General features: G+C 41.0%; 1 protein-coding gene across 1 annotated transcript in view; it reads left to right on the top strand.

The window, feature by feature from the left end:
• Window positions 1-17162, top strand: part of zeb1a (zinc finger E-box binding homeobox 1a) — a 65353-nt gene that overhangs the window by 31175 nt on the left and 17016 nt on the right. The window contains exon 2 of the mRNA XM_054626900.1: window positions 13966-14157. Within this exon, the coding sequence (XP_054482875.1) occupies window positions 13966-14157 (192 nt within the window). The remainder of the gene's footprint in view (window positions 1-13965; window positions 14158-17162) is intronic.

Here is a 17162-nt window from a genome sequence, read left to right as displayed (position 1 = left end):
TCAAAGAATAAGCAAAATACTTACTCTCAACAGTCTTCAGTTGCTGCATTTGACATAGTTTTGTGGTTGAAACCCAGTCACATTTATAAATCATGTTGAGATTTTTGTCATTGCAGAAGATCATTAATGTCATTCGTGTATTAACATTGGACGCAGACTCAGGTTTGAGGGTTTCGGTGGCTCTTTAGAACTTGTAAGTCCAAACCTTTAACAAACCTTTTTATTCAGGTTGCAACTTCCAGTTTCCCTTTTAATCCCCATCATCCATGCAAAGCTGTAAATAGAGCTTCATTCAGAGAGGAACACAGGAGGAGGGAAGGTGCTGAGGTAAACAGGAAGTGACCACTCACCACTTTAACCCCACACTACACTGTATGTCACGTCCTGTATGTGGTCTTATTGTGAGAGTGCTCAGGTTACATTTATGGCCATGGGAGGGAGACATGTTTTATTAGACTATTAGCCTCTGATATGTTGATATGTAGGTCAGAGCTGTGTTTATACAGTACGTCTGCATGTGTGTGTGTGTGTGTGTGTGTGTGTGTGTGTGTGTGTGTGTGTGTGTGTGGGGGAGGAAATTCCTAACAGCACCGTGTTAGCGTGTGACCCAGTTGTTGTCAAAGAGAGTTAAATCCCGCTGATCCAACACTTGTCGCACACACCGCACACTCAATGTGTGTGTGTGTGTGTGTGTGTGTGTGTGTGTTTTGTCAGACAGGTAGCGATGAGTCAGTGTGGCAGGAGAATGTCAAAGATGCATCTAGTCTGCAGATCGCTTTTGAGGCTCAGTGGCACTTGGAGAAAAAAATCCAACCGTGCTTTTCACCGTGGAGCTCAGCTCACAAAAGCAGACTTTCTTTTCTCTTGCAACAAACAAACCCACGGGGGTCAGAGGTCAGAGTGCAGGTCGCATGCAGGGAAATGTCCTGGAACTGGCAGCAGCAGAAACACAAGACTATTCAGTTGTAAACCCTTTTCATTATTTATCGTATATAGCTGCTGCACTAAACACGGAGTCAAAAATGAAGTTCCTGTTTTTCATGTTGTATATATTTAGCGTAGTATTAATACTTTCAAAGAGTCAGAAAGCTTTAAAAACCGAGAACTTTGCTCTCTGAAATCTGCAGATTGTCAGTGCTGAACAAGCTTTGTTCATTGTGACATCTGTAGATTCCTGCTGTCTCTACCGCTGCTGATACATATCTGAGAAGTAGCACTGCTCTGGTAATGTGTTTTTCAAAGATACTGGTTTCAGTTTGACTCGCTCTTATGTTAAAGTCACCGTGAGTAACTTTGAAATGGTTGTGAAACTGTCTCAAATTAATACTGGTTCCTCTATGGAGACCCAGGCCGTATTGCTGGGCCCAATGGAGTAGAAAGGAAAACCAGGGAGTACCAAAACCAGGACTGCACGTAGCAAACTGTCAGACCCTGCTGCAGTAAAATGAGACGTTTTCTAAAGGGAGTCTGGTGTTCAGAAACACTACCACTATCGTCCACAGGGACCCCAAAATCAACACAAAGATGAAAGCTCCCTGTAGTAACTTTAAACAGGCCCTATTATATATATATATATATATATATATATATATATATATATATATATATATATTTTATGCTATTTTCCGGGTGCATATATATATCTTTATCTCAAGTTACAGTTACAACATGTTTACATGCGTTAATGCTCATTCCTTGTTTTTCTCATCCTGGCTGTCCTGCAGCACCTCTTCTCACCCTCTCTCTGAAACGCTCCGTTGTAGCGCTTGCTCCTCCCTCCAGAAAGCAAAGTCTGCTCTGATTGGTCAGCTAGCCCGCTCTGTTGTGATTGGTCAACGTTTCACATTTCAAAAAGCTTCAGCTCCATCTCTGTCTTTTGTTTTTTGAGGGCCAAACTAGCCGGAAGGAGTTTTACGTCACTTCCGTAACATTGTGACCTCATAAAGTTACAGAAGCGAAGGAGATAATTCGATGGAGCCGTTTCAGGAGCTCAGGAGCTTCTGAGGGGGAGGGTAACTCCTTTTAGGCGTGGACTTCAGGTTTTACACTCTACAGACCTTTTACATGTACAAAAATATGTATAACACACAAAAGAAGAGGGAAAATGTAGAAAAGCATACTAGGGAAGCAGGTGAACAGAAACAAATTGTTCTTATTTTTCCCTCCACCTAATATTAGAGTTTACTCCTACATCAGTTGGCATCAAATAGGCAGATTTGTGGAAGTTTGCCCACCTGCTTCATCGTAGTGCACCTATCAGAGTGAAACAGTGCGTTTTTTCTCTGTGTTTTACATCACAAATTGTTGTTGCACTTCTTTCATGGTTTTCTTCTTCTGATTTTTTGAGTGGCTTATTATGATTCATTGAACGATGCACTTCCTCATCTGAACATCTACAGTAGTTCAACTAAGGTTGCATTTATTTCAATCGAAGCAGCACCATGAGTGTTTGTAATGATGTTCCCCATTCTGGCTCTGTTCTAAGAGAGGAAATGATTTAGTGCTGGTGGGGCCAGCTATCTTTAAGTAAAGCAGTATCTTAACTGCTCTTTAAGAGATTCTTTCTTCAGGTTTAATTCATGTCTTTTCAAAGAGAAATACCAGAATGGAACTTGAGCTATCTATCTCCATTGCTTGTCTGGCCTCGCTGTTCTGTAGGATGTGCTGACTTGAACTTGAAGTGTCACTTATAGAGATGTTGTTCATGCTCAAACTTTTTCCTACAAAGTCAAACAATTAGATTTTCTAATGCACTAATGCACATGCAGCGATTTCTGGTTTTGGTTATGACTTTAACAGCAATATTTAAATATGACTAAGGCAACAAATGTTCAACATGTTGTTTATTTTGGCATGTCTGTTTTGTTGTTTGCACACGCTCCCACACAAATACAGCATGCCATGTTACCTGATGCATAATATCACTCTCAAAATGGACTGATCGTATGAACTTTAACAGACTTCCTGGATATTCACGTTTGTTTTTAATAGCTTGATTTTTTAGAATTATCCATTCAGTTACTTCAATTAAGGTACATACATTAACACTTAAATCACACTCTAACTAACCCCTCACTCCTTTAAGACACGTAAAACAAACTGGTTTAAAAACCTGCATATACGCATTAAGTTAAGTTGAAAAATAGTTATGAGACTACCCCTCTATGTCTCTCTCTGCGGCTTGTATTTTTAATATAGTCATGAATTTTTGATTTAGTTTAAGTGCTTAACTTTAGAGTTCTTGCTTTTTAAAATATGACACAAGTTTTAAACTAAGTCCCCCAGTTTGACGGCAGAAACTGGTCGACTGGTTAATCCAGAGTTCTAGTTCACTCAGGCAGTAAGAGTCTCCTTTTCTTGGATATGATGTATTACAGCCAGCGTTTCTCCTCCATTTACTGCCCAGGAGCTGTATTATCAGGTAAAGTTATTAGTTTTGTTCAGTGATTTACTGGTCTAAAAACGTCATTATGTATAGTAAAACAAAACAGTTTTTTATCTCCAAGGTTTTCAGTATTTAACTGACTCAAATCATAAATTTAGAAAATATAAGTTCTTTTTATAATCTTCCCCTTTGATTATTGTGGCCACATATACTCCTTTAAAGGGTATCATCATGATATTCATCAAACTTAACCAAAATATGGCTGTTAGAGATGAATTATAGCAATAATTACTTGTCTTGGAGTTAATGAAACCCTAAAGAAACTCAGCAGTGACCTACATACAACATATTTGTATCACCATAAACAAAGACAGGTTGTCTTAGATGCTGTTCATCCATTCGTTTATTCATTCGTGTTCTGATTACTCAAGGAGTAAAAGGAGTGTACTTGTATTTGAAATTAAAACATTTAAAAACTAAAATACAATAAACTCTTAAGGCCTCTTCGTAGACGCTGATATGTGAATTTCAGGTGCTTTTCTGTTTTCCCTCACGAGAGGAATGAAACTTTTAAAATCCCATCGCTCACACTCACAGCGGTGTGCTAAAAGGTCTGCCTTGTAAGAGAGGATCTTTGATCTCAGAGGGACTAACCCAGATTCATGATGAGTCTCTTACACAGAGAGAAGGTGGAGCAGGTAGTCAGTCGCTCAGCTCAACCCTTTCTAACCCGCCACGGCTGGTGTCCCTAAATAATGGATCAAATGCGGAGAATATGTCGCCTTTTTTTCATGCAACTGTGTAGTTGTTTCATATGATCAGGTATCTTATAAAACAATCCGTTCCACACAGACATGAAAAGCAGTTTGTGTTTCACCTGTTTCAACTGCCACTAAACCAACCAACCTACTTTGTGCCGTTTCTTTTTCTGTCTCTGGCATCAAACATTGAATGTTCACCAGCCATGTTGTGTACGATCCACATGTGTGCGTTTGTCATTTGTATCTTGGTAGCTCACCCTTTAAAATCTCAGGGTGTATTAGGCCTTTGTTAGCAACGTTGGTAAAGAAAGAGCACAGGTGGATTTTGTAGAATGTAAAACAGTACCTTGTCTGGTTTAAGTTATTCTGTGAATAAGGATTGTATCTGTATCGCTGGGGCGATAAAACGATTTAGAAAAATTATTTGGCGCACTAGACACTGCAATAATGTAAATATAAATCACTGTTAAAAGGATCATTAATAATTTTTTTATTGATTGTACTTGTATAGCGCTTTTCTAGTCTTCCGACCACTCAAAGCGCTTTGACATTACCAATCAATCACCCATTCACACCCATTCATACACTGATGACAGGAGCCACCATGCAAGGTGCCACCTGCACATCAGAACCCTAACTAACATTCATACACATACATACACCGCAGGAACAGCCTGCGGGAGCAATTTGGGGTTAGTGTCTTGCCCAAGGACACACCGGCATGGACTGCCGGAGCCAGGGATCGAACCGCCGATCCTCTGATTGGAGGACGACCCTGCTCTCCACTGAGCCACAGCCGCCCGATATTGTTTGTTATTAATGATCCTTTTAACAGTGATTTATATTTTTTATAAAATCAAATGCAGTCCAGATATTCTGTTTCTTTATTTTAGGCCAGTTCTGAAAGTCCTGGGTGTTGATAATAAATAATTGTATGTTATAAGCCATAATGAACTTTCTGGTTTCTTTAGGGTTTTGTCAAAAGGAGAACACTCTTTAAAATGTAAATTAAGCCTTAATATCGTTAAATATATATTCTGAAAATGATTGATATCGATCAATATTACAAAACATTTTTGGCCATTTCTTCCAGTCCTCCATATCAACCCACTGCTAGCGTTTGGCACAGGGGGGTCTGTGTTTGTTGTTGGTTATTGTGAAGGTGAAGGAAGAAAAAAAAGGAATGAATGTGTTTTAACAGGCTTGATTGGTTCCTGTTGATCTCCAGATGGGCTCCAATCAACCTGTAGAGAACCCTCAAGGGCCTCTGTGGGGGGGGGACTTTTATTGATTTATGTGCTAAAGATGTCCTTTTACAGATAGTTTGACCTTGCAGACACTTTAGGGTGTTTATGATTATTTGTCCTGTAAAGAACTTGTTGTTTCTTACACTTATTCCATTTAAAAGACGTCGTGAGCTTTAGTCCCACTCAGCTGCATCCAGTTTAAAGTGTCAGTTCTTTTCTTAGTGTAAGTTGTAGCTCTGGTGATGGCCCTTCAGATTTTCTCTAGTTCCTACTATTATCTGCTGAAGGGCCAACCCTACAAAGAGAGAGAGAGAGAGAGAGAGGGAGGTCTGATTGAGCACCTGGGCCAAACAGGAAGCAGCTGGACAGTCCTGATTACTCTGTGGGGACACACACACACACACACACACACACACACACACACACACACACACACACACACACACACACACATCCACACAATTCCTGAAACACGTCAGGTTGCAGTGACTTACCAGGGTGAATAATAAAGATTCACTGTACACTTCATACTCACACACTGTAACAAACACACACATGTATATGATACACGTGGCAGATGCTCCGTCTCTTTGGGAGGAGGAGGAGGAGGTGGGGGGAGTCCCTGGTCTCTGGCTTACATTGCTGGCTTCAACCTGAGGGGCTTTCCTGTGTGTCTCTCTGTGTGTGTGTGTGTGTGTGTGTGTGTGTGTGTGGAGATGGTGCATGTATAGCTTTGCAGTGTGTGTGTGTGTGTGTGCTTGTCCAGAGGTTGTTGGCTGTATTAAGGCATGATGGGCATGGAAAGGCGGTGCGGTGTGCCAGGGAAACAAGTGACCACACCCTCCTCTCCTGTCTGTGCAGATGACGTAGCCTCGGTCTTACCTCATGATGTGGACTTTTAACAGACACTTCAGGAATATGACTCAGTGCTCCGGAGTTAACGACTTCCAGGCCTGTTTTTAAACTCGTGTTTTTTACCTTGGAGGAACTCTAGTGTTGCCACATACTGTAGCATTTCACCTGGATTATAATTATCGAAAAGGAAAAGGATTGTTCGCCTCTTCAGACGTTATCGGTACTTAAATCAGAGAGCGTGGTCAACCTTGGTTATCCTCTTCAGAAAAGGAAGGAAAAGCTGGAAGTAACAACACGTCCTTCACAACAGGAAGCAATTTGATTTGTGGGAAATGTTGTCTTCATGACAGGGCTGCAACAAAAAAGAGCTCCCAGTGATTTATCTGATAATTGATGAATTTCCTCTTAGTTTAATTGACTAACAGTCCAAAACCACAACATGTAGAGGTTTTTGTAATATCTCATTCTTAATCAATTAACTAATTGATTAGACACAATTAATACACACAATTAATCTATTTATAGGTATTATGTGTCTGTATTCTGCCATATCTCAGTATTTCCTTCATATCGTTGAGGGAATTACTTGGACAAACGTCTACTTGGACTAAAAGATGAACTGTTAAGAGTCTGGTGGCAAAAGGTCACCGTGACCTCAATAATGAATATGCTAATTAGGACACTTTCACACAAAAAAACAAGATCAAAAATAAGTATTATAAATAAGCAAATGAGCAATTTTACTGTTTTTTTTATTGCTCATTTGCTTATTTATAATACTTATTTTTGATCTTGTTTCTTTTACTATGTCTCTTGTTTGCACTATCCTCTATGCTGCTGTAATCCTGTAAATTCCCCCACTGCGGGACTAATAAAGGATTATCTTATCTTATCTTATCTTATCTTATCTTAAATGTCCAAAAGGATGAAATAATGAAGAGATGACATTGTGGTCAAAAATTTCATGTCAAAGAAATTAGTAGATATGTAAAAAGAAATAAAAATACATGCTAATATGTACTCTCAAACACACACACACACACACACACACACACACACACACACACACACACACACACACACACACACACACACACACACACACACACACACACACACAACTTGAGCCACTTGTAATAACATGAAGGAGGAGGAAATGTGTTACTGTCCCTTTAAGTGGGCCGTCTCTCCCTGCAGCTGCTCACCATGTTAAAGTCTGGTCACATCTAGTAGCAGACAGACAGCTTTAGTGATGTTCACTCTTGTGTTTGGTGCACCACAGACCCCCCCCCCCCAGTGCACACACACACACACACACACAGACACACACACGTGCACACACATACAGTGGGGGAATTGTCTGTTAAGGGCTTGGCAGATGTCCCGTGCTGCACAGCTGCACTGGGTCAATACATACAAAAACACACACACACCCACACACACACACACACACACACACACACACACACACACACACACACACAAACACACATTTAACACTAGCTGCGGTCTCGTCACGCTGTGTGATGTTTTGCTCACTCGTCTGTCTTTGCTCAGGACGCATCACACATTAAGGAGTTGACTCATTTTCATTCACGTACACTATAATGAGTGTTTGCTCAGCTGTGTTTCGGTAATGATTGCGGGTGGTGAAATATTCACTATTTATTCGTAATCTTGTATTGTTCAACTTACAAAATATATATGCAAAGCCAGGTTGGTGTTTATAGCCGTGCAAGTGAGGTGGCGGTGGCGGTGGCGGTGGCTCCAGAGATCCACGACTACTGGATGGATCGCCATCACATTTTGCACACACAAAATTGTGACTTGTAATAACTTCTGTGATCCTTTTTTACTTTTTTTTATCTAGCGCCATCATCAGGTATAGGTGTCCAATACTTTAGTAATCGTCGAAAAACCTGCAAAACTGTTGACATTTGACCTCAGCTACATATGTGTTTTTATCTATAACCAGCAGCGTTAGTTAGCATGCCGAACTAAGATGCTAAACATGCTAAACGTCTGCATGTTAGCATCATCATTGTAAACACGTTAGCTTGGAGGTGTTAGCATCCCAGTTTAAGTACAGCTTCACGGGGGCTGCTAGCGTGGCTTCAGACTGTTGTTATTAAGACCAGTATAGTCCGGATACACTGTATCCACACACTGGTACTGGTCTATATCTAGCTTGTCGTCCCCCCCCCTTCTCACGCTCTTCCCACTGCACTGCAGCCGACCTTTGACCCAGAGACCAGGCCGTTGTATTGTGGTGTGTCCAAACGCACATGATTTCCCCCCTTCAGGGTCACATGACCTGATGTGGGTCTGGATCACTGACGCCCACACCAACTTAGTCAGGCGCTCTGAACTGCTGCTGCTGTATTCTATCTTTTTTTTTTTTATGTAAAGAAGAACTGTTTGTGGGAATTATTTATTTAGTCCTTTTCCAATCATTGAAAGGTGAAAGAGAGACAATATGAATTCAGTCATTCAGTGGATACAACTGTTTACAGAGTAGTGGCATTAAACATGTGTTTTTTTTTTTGTTTTTTTGGTTCTGTTTAAGGCGTATTCTTTAATTTAATCTTCAGTTTTTTTATTTTCTGTTTGAAGTGACTTTGTTGTTGCGTCCTTGTTGAGCCCTTTTTTTTTAAATTTCTGTCTGATTAAATGAAGGTCAGATCACATAAAGTCGGAGGAGGCAGACAGGATATTATGAATTCCATCCTCTGACTTGTTGCTCTCACTCTCTCTGTTACGTGTCCCTTGTTTTAATTGAGGGGAAATTGACATTGATGATGTGTGCCACTATATCACCATGTTGTCCTTTGTGTTTTGAAAAACGCTCCTCGCTGTCAGTTTTGAATTCTGTTTGAAAGAAGTGAGAAAGGAAGACAGGTTCTACTACATCTACTGCTAAAGTTGTCCAGAACCTCTGAAATCTGCGCAAGTCGGTTTAGGCTGCAAAATTTATTTGCCATACTTAATAATGTTTTTTTTTTTTTTACTCCTTTGCTTGTTTTATTGCCTCGATTGTAAGCATATACACACAGTTTGTCTTTGTGAATGTACGATAGTGGATTCTTGCAGATATCCAATATTTTCTAACTCATTTAGACCAATTTGTGTTGCCGATTTAGAAATACACATATTTGTTTCCACCTATTTGAAGAAAAAACATAAATTATCTCCTTTTAGTGAAATTAACTTCTGATTATGGCTACTGTTATCGCGATGACCCACTGGCGGATGCAGATATAAAATACAATGCTTATCAATATATGTACACATTCACTGGGCAGAATAAGAAAACTACTTCAACTTAGGTTACTAAAAACATGCCATGTTTATTTCAATGTAACATGTGCAAACAAAACGGGAAAATGTTGGACTAAACTTTTATTTCTTGACGATATTTCATTTTAAAGCCTTTATCTGCCGATACCGATTACATGCCAATATCATCGTGCATTCCTATTAATCTAATTTATTTTATCAGTGATATAATATTCAGGGTGAGTTAAGTGCATCGAATAATGAAACATGTTTTCACTCAACACACAGAAGGAGGCACAGGGAAAGGCTAAGCTTTACGACTTGAAGTGGCAGAAACCCAACGAGCAATCAGAAAAGAAATCTGAATAAATATTAGTTTGGAGTTATAATGAATAATGAAGGAGCCTGTTATGAAACACATTCCCTAATCACAGAGATGGACGGAGCAGGAAGGGAGGAATGCTGTCGTCTAGACTTCCCTCTTCCTCTCTTAGCTGGCCTCTCCTCTTTACAGACCTCCAGATGGAGGATTAACAGTTCATTTGACGCATTGTCATGATGATGTGGACAGGTCTCTCTCTCTCTCTCTCTCTCTCTCTCTCTCTCTCTCTCTAACTGAAAACACACACACACACACAAAGAAAGTTGTTTTCGGACTTGTCTGTGTGTGTTTTGTTTTTCCTACTCCGCTCAGTGGTGCCCCCTGTCTGTTGTTATGGTAACTGCTCTCAACAGAGCAGAGAAAGCACATGATGATGATCATTAACCCTCAGTCATTATATGTAGTCAGGGCTGCACCGTGTTTCTAATTCCAACCAGAGCCAACTGGCTGAGTTACTGTGCTTAAAAAAAAAAAAAAACACAAAAAAACACAAACAAAGCACGACCATGTGTGCTACGCTGACCAGTCTGTAATCTGATCTAATGTTGCTGCATTCAGAGCGCTACTTTGCTTTTGTTTACCAGATGTTATTTCTTCCTTTGAAGGTTTTGCTTCGTCAGTTCCTATTAAAGAGTAGGAGTGATGCACATAGCGGACACCAGACCTTCATTCAGGCAGATGGTACAAAAATACAACATCTAAATTGCTTTCTACAATTCTGTGTATTTAAAAAGAAACATTTCATTCACTCATTTGCTTAATGCACATCTTTAAGCAGCACTTTTACTCCTATAAAACAACCAGGTAAATAAAATATCACTGCATCAGCCCCTTAACGATTATTTTGAGAATATGATCCGACTAAAGAGACTCATTATAATAGAACGGCTTTGCTGTATATTTCAAAGCAGCAGAGACTTCTCTCTCCTTGGGGATTTTGCTCAAGTCTGCCAAGTCTGGAAATAAAGAGAAAACTATTGCAATCAAACGCTTAACATCTCTGCATTTGAGGTCTGGAAGGGATTATTTAATCACAGTATATACAAGTACAATACAAGCAAAACCGCTGACTCAACTCAAGGAATTTATGCTCTACAGCCTTTCGACCAATAGCTTCATATTCAATAAAGGAATCCATATTGAGCATATATTCAATGCCCTCTCAAACATTCTGTTTTGGATCTGGAGCTCAGCTGCTTGTTGTTCCCTGCAGCCACCATTGTTGAAGATTACTCACCAGTTTGCAACAGGCAGCCTCTGGTGTGCAGAACAGACACAGGCTGTTCCTCTGAAAGTACAGACCTTCCCATTATTGGGATTGCCACAAGCCTGTCTGGTTAATAATGTGTGTTTTTTTTGTTTTGTTTTTTGTCTGAATGAAGGGAGACACTGTGGATTTTTAAGAAGTCGCTGCCTGCAGTACGGGTGCGTTCGGACTGACTGTCTGCAGTGAAGTTATAAGTTTCGCCAAAATTAGCACAAAATGAAAGTTCCTCGCAGTAGCATGAGGAGCTCGGTTGCTATGATTCTATTTCAGGTGAATGAAATAGCTGAAATAATAAGCCGATCGACAGAAAGATGTAAGTTTTTAGTCGGACAAAACAAGACGTTTTCAAATGCTTTAGAAGATTATTTAGAGGAAATAATCGTTAGATTAAAAATAATAATGGAAATAATTGTTAAATGCAGCCCTAGTTGACTGTGATTGACCGAAATTGTCAGACAGGATATAATTTTGCTCCAGCACTCCTGCTGTCACTGACATGTATCTCTATCCATAAAACATCTTTATATTTCTGTACTGAGCTGGTATTAAGCCTAGACCTTTAACATGCAGACAAGTCCCTCGGATTTGAACCAGCAACCTGCAAAAGTTGCTAACATGTCACGTATTTCTCCATCCTTTTGCTTATATGAAATCACAAACCAGAGCTCATGCATTCAAACATATTATGCTCATCCGTCTCTTTCTGCACAAGCCTCTTACATCGATTCAGACGTGATCGATCCACACACACACACACACACACACACACACACACACACACACACACACACACACACACACACACACACAGAAACACACAGAAAACACACACACTCTTGCATTCACAGCTCCACTCGTCTGTCTGGAGCGGTGACAGCATCGTCTGCGAAGAAGCACCGCATCACTCCTGGAGGAGCGCGTGTGTTTGTGTAGAACGTGGTGTGCGCTCAGGGTGTGTGTTTAACTCAGTCGGGTGTCATTTGGCTCTTAAGGGTGTGTTAGCAGTTAACGGCGCTACCTGAAATAGCTTCCCATTGCATGCAGAGGTGCAGAACCAAACTTGGCACAACACACACACACACACACACAGAGAGCTTTTTTGTGGTTTCAGACGTGAGTGTGTGTGTGTGTGTGTGCACCTGTCACCTGTGAACAAACAACCCGAGCTTTCCTCCTCATTAAGCGTCTTCAGCACCTCCGCCAAGACGTACAGCTATCCTGCGGAGAGCACACACACACACACGCACACACACACACACACACACACACACACACACACACACACACACACACACACACACACACACACACACACACACACACACACTTGCAGACGCTCACAAACAGAAATACTAATTTGTGTTCACACACAGTGAAATGTGCACACATGCTGACAGCTAAAAAAAAGCAATTGAACACCTACTGCATAGTGCTCATCATCACTTACATCCCCCGTACACCCACACGTCTCCATCACATACATTTTGTGCTAAACACACACACACACACACACACACACACACACACACACACACACACACACACACACACACACACACACACACACACTTACCTGAATTCATTCAGACCAGTCCAGTTGGTCCATTTTTCACCCTGAGCTCCCATTAAGAAGCTGTAGCCCACAGACAAACTCACTGACTGCAGCACAGTGTAAAATAGATTTGCTTTCTCAGGCTGATATACAAGTGATTATTTTTCCCCTTGGCTGCTGGTTGTCCTTTTATTCATTTTTGTTGTCTGCTCAGTGAAGAGAGGGTAATTGTTTGTACCTGGAGTCAGATGTAGATTGATGTGGTGATGGAGATGATGTTTCTTGCAAAGTTTGGAGCAAATGACAGCAGGGGATCTGGAGACAGGAGATCTGGTTTGGAGTTGAAACTGGTTTGTTTTTTTGCGAGTTAATTGGGTTTTGAGATGACGGGACTCAATTGCAAATGCAATTTAATGTAAATATATTACGCTTAAGAAACATCTTTCTTTCTTATACAATGTCTTGTTTTTTGTCTAGGAGCGGCACCCAAAGGGAAAGCCGGATCAACTAGAAACTGTGTCTTGTTCTGTGATTTCATAGGAGAGCAGTTTCCTTTATTTCCTTACTTCAGTTTTCTGCTGTTACTTTGTGAAATGAAAAGACATAACATCTGACGTCTGTGTCCCATTTAAAACGATGCAGCAGATAACAAGTGTGTTATAATGGAGGCCGTGTTATTCTCCATTTCATGGATCCGACTTTCGGCTAGAATTCCAATCGACCTGTTTTTACAGTACATTTGCAGTAGAGGATTCAAAGCTCACGTGGCCAGTGTTCCATTTTTGCTTCAGCAAGATCCCACAATCTAGCCACGCATCTTGTTTCTGCACTGTTGTGTGCCATGTACCTCATTGTGTATGTTTGTAGTTCTTCAGTAAGTAGAGCACAGCGCAAAGGCTGCTTCGGTTCAGCGTCAAGACTTCCAGAGGTGCCATCAATGCCAGAAACGTATGAAGGAGAGACACTTAAGGAGGCAATCAGACTGGACTCCTTCCAACAGAGGCACCCCCCCTCCTCCAATGCAGCTCAGATGCTGATCACACCGCTGTCATGTTTGGCAGCCAGTAATTGCGCTTAATTGCCTTTATCCTCCATCCCAGATGTAAATCAGACGCTGATTGCAGCAGGCAGGGTTCTGGCTCCTCTGCGAGCTCAGTGAATCAGACCTGAGCTCTATAAAAAGGGCGTGGCTGCAAAAAATCGTTGATCGTCTTCCAACCTCTGTGTCTCTCCTCTGCAGTGACAGACTTCAACAATGGCTTGGAGGCCAGTTCGGACTCTGATGACGAGGACAAGCTACACATCGTGGAGGAGGACAGCCTGCAGGAGCCTGAGGTCGCCAACGCCGACGGGACCAAAACGCAGGAGAGCCATGACGCCACCACCACCACCACAACAACAGTATTACCCCACAACGGCTCCTTGAATGGAGGTGAGTCCTCCATGATAGAAATGATTTGTCAGTATCAGTATGTCATTTAAATGTAGGTCAGACATTCCCCCGGCTTTAGACTGGACTTTTTGAAGATAGATCTTCATTTTATCTGTTAATCCTGGGAAGGTTTGCAGAGTGTGTTTTCTCTTTCTCAGCTGCACCTTGGGAGTTGTAGTTCAGGGAGTGTTTTTTCACGTTAATAGGACAGAGTCGAATCATCAATACTGATCTTTACCGGACAGGGATAGCCGCTAATGTGCACAAAAATGTCCAACGGCTTGCACTTTTAATTCATCTGCATCATCGCTGTGAATATACCTCGGAAGGAACATTAGTAATGGAGCGATTCAGCTCAGTGTTTGATAGTACTATCATCTTTATACGGTCATGTGTTGGCTCTTCTGTTTCAGTCGATACATTAGAACAGGTGGGGAAGATTATCCACGCAACTGTCGTCAAGTGGAACCAAATCAGGACAGAGGCAGACGTACGTCCACAGTGGTGGTTGTGCATCGTCTCACTCGTCTTAAGTACATATGCAATGCAGTTAAATGAGTGAATAAAAAGATATAAAAAGCTCATTCTCAGGCAGCGAAAAAAACAACGATTCTTATTTTCAGGTTATTTATATGCTTTAGAAAAAATACTTGATATTATATTCCATTTCTAAAACTAGAATGAACAGAAACTAAAGTTAAAGTTCAAACCTTATTAATGCATCAACAAACTGTTCAAAACTTAAACAGGATTATAATGTATATAGTTTAACTGAATTAAATAGATGTCACCATTGTCGCCAACACCCGATCCAGATATTGGAGTCAGTATCGGCACGATATCTGTATCGGTGAATCCCGCGTGAAAAAACGCCCATCAAAAAGCCCAACATGAAATATTAATGTCTTGTTTTGTCTGACACGCAATTATCCACGCAACTGTCGTCAAGTGGAACCAAATCAGGACAGAGGCAGGCGTACGTCCACAGTGGTGGTTGTGCATTGTCTCACTCGTCTTAAGTACATATGCAATGCAGTTAAATGAGTGATGCCGTGGCAGAAGGGGGCCGGGATAAAAACACGTGAACTGTGCGTTCTGCTGCGAGCGTTTGGACTCGGTGCGGTGTGGCGTTTTCAGATCAACAGAGAAGCGAAGAGCCTTTCTCACGGCAGAGCATTGGATTGTGGGAAAAAAACGCGAGGGTATGCAGATAGAGAAACAGCAAAGAGACGGAAGGAGGGGAAAGTAAGCTCGTCTGAGAAATAGACACGCTTCATAATGTATAATCGTGGCCGTCATGCAGAGGTTTTTTTTTCTGTTGTATAATCTCCGGCTCTCACATCCATAACAAATCCCATACATTTCCTAACAGGCTAACACCTTCCCAAAAAATACAGCAAGGGTCTTCCCCGAGGTTTTTAGAGGGCTTAGGTGCTGTGCAGCCGCAACGTTGGAACGTTATTATTGCGTCACATAAAGCCCCAAATAAGCACAGAGACATAACTTTCTGTAGTTGAATAATTTTTACTATTCTGTGCTGTTGTAAATCAGAATAAGGTTTATTGCCAAATAGGTTTCCACTTGGTGATATTGGTGTTTGGTGCATACAATAAACACATCCAGAGGAAATAAAAATACAGGCAAAGTCAAGAACATAAATATAGAGAGGAAAAATGACAATAAAAGATATTAAAACAAATATGTAACATAACTTAATGCGAGCATGAATCTCGTACGATGCAACTCTTACATCCATGACGGACAATTATGAGCTCAACGTCACGAACGCAGCAGAGATATGTTCTGTTATCTGGGTAGAGGCCGTTTTTTGAATTGCATACACACATGCAGCACAATGCAAATACAAGAGATGCTTGGATGAGATTAGTGAGTGATGACTGATGAAGTGAGAATCAGAGCGAAACTGTAATCCGGTCAGAGCTTTAAAGCAGAGAAGTGAAAACAAACAAAAAAAAAAACCTGTTTTGTTTTGAACATGTAGATAGAACATTCTGACAAAGATTGCAACCGAGATTCGATCAGAACCATTTGGCAGCGTGAACCTTCAGGATCAGCGTTTTCACACGGCCTATCCGGCTTTTATTATGTAACGCTGATGATTTATGTCTCTGTGTACAGCTGCCTGCTCTCTCTTTGATCAGATTAGTTCAGTCCTCCTCTCGCTCACACAGCCACATGTTCTGCTCTCCTCTATGACTTTCTTTACAACAGTGCATCCTAAAGGCTAATGACACACACACACACACACACACACACACACAAGCATGATGCTTACCATCCTCATTCTGTGTTGAATCACCCCCCTCTCTGTGACGAGCTCGATCATTGTCATCTCTGTCCTCAGAATGCTGTCTCGGTTCAAAATGAATGACTCAGGGTTTCCTCAGCAGTGAGTGCCTTTCTGCCAGGATACCAAGCCTGAAGAAATATTACAGCACCCAAATATTAGAGTATCATAAAAAGGATAAGATAAGATAAGATAAGATAATCCTTTATTAGTCCCGCAGCGGGGAAATTTGCAGACTTACAACAGCGTAGAGTAAAGTGCACACAAGAGACATAGTAGAAGAAGACAAGCTAAAAAATGAAAAATAAAAAAAATAAAATAAAAAAGTATTATAAATAAGCAATAAAAAAACAGTAAAAAAAACAACAATAACTGAAATATTATATTTACAGACAGAGAAAAAAACAACAACTATTTTAACTATTTTTAACTTTTTTAACTATTATTGCACAGTGTAATGTGTAATGTATTGCACAGGTTTTTATTGTCATGTTATTATTGTCATGTGGTCATGTGGTCTGCTGGGAGCAGAGCTGGTTGTGCAGCCTGACAGCAGCAGGAAGGAAGGACCTGCGGTACCTCTCCTTCACACACCGGGGGTGAAGCAGCCGGTGGTGAAGGAGCTGCACAGAGCTGCCAGGGTGTCCTGCATGGGGGGGGGGAGGTGTTGTTCATCAGGGATGACAGCTTGGCCATC

The sequence above is a fragment of the Anoplopoma fimbria genome, chromosome 3, assembly GCF_027596085.1.
Source record: "Anoplopoma fimbria isolate UVic2021 breed Golden Eagle Sablefish chromosome 3, Afim_UVic_2022, whole genome shotgun sequence".
Lineage (NCBI taxonomy): Eukaryota > Metazoa > Chordata > Actinopteri > Perciformes > Anoplopomatidae > Anoplopoma > Anoplopoma fimbria.
Note: the sequence above shows the minus strand (reverse complement) of the source record. Positions and strands in the feature narration are given on the sequence as shown.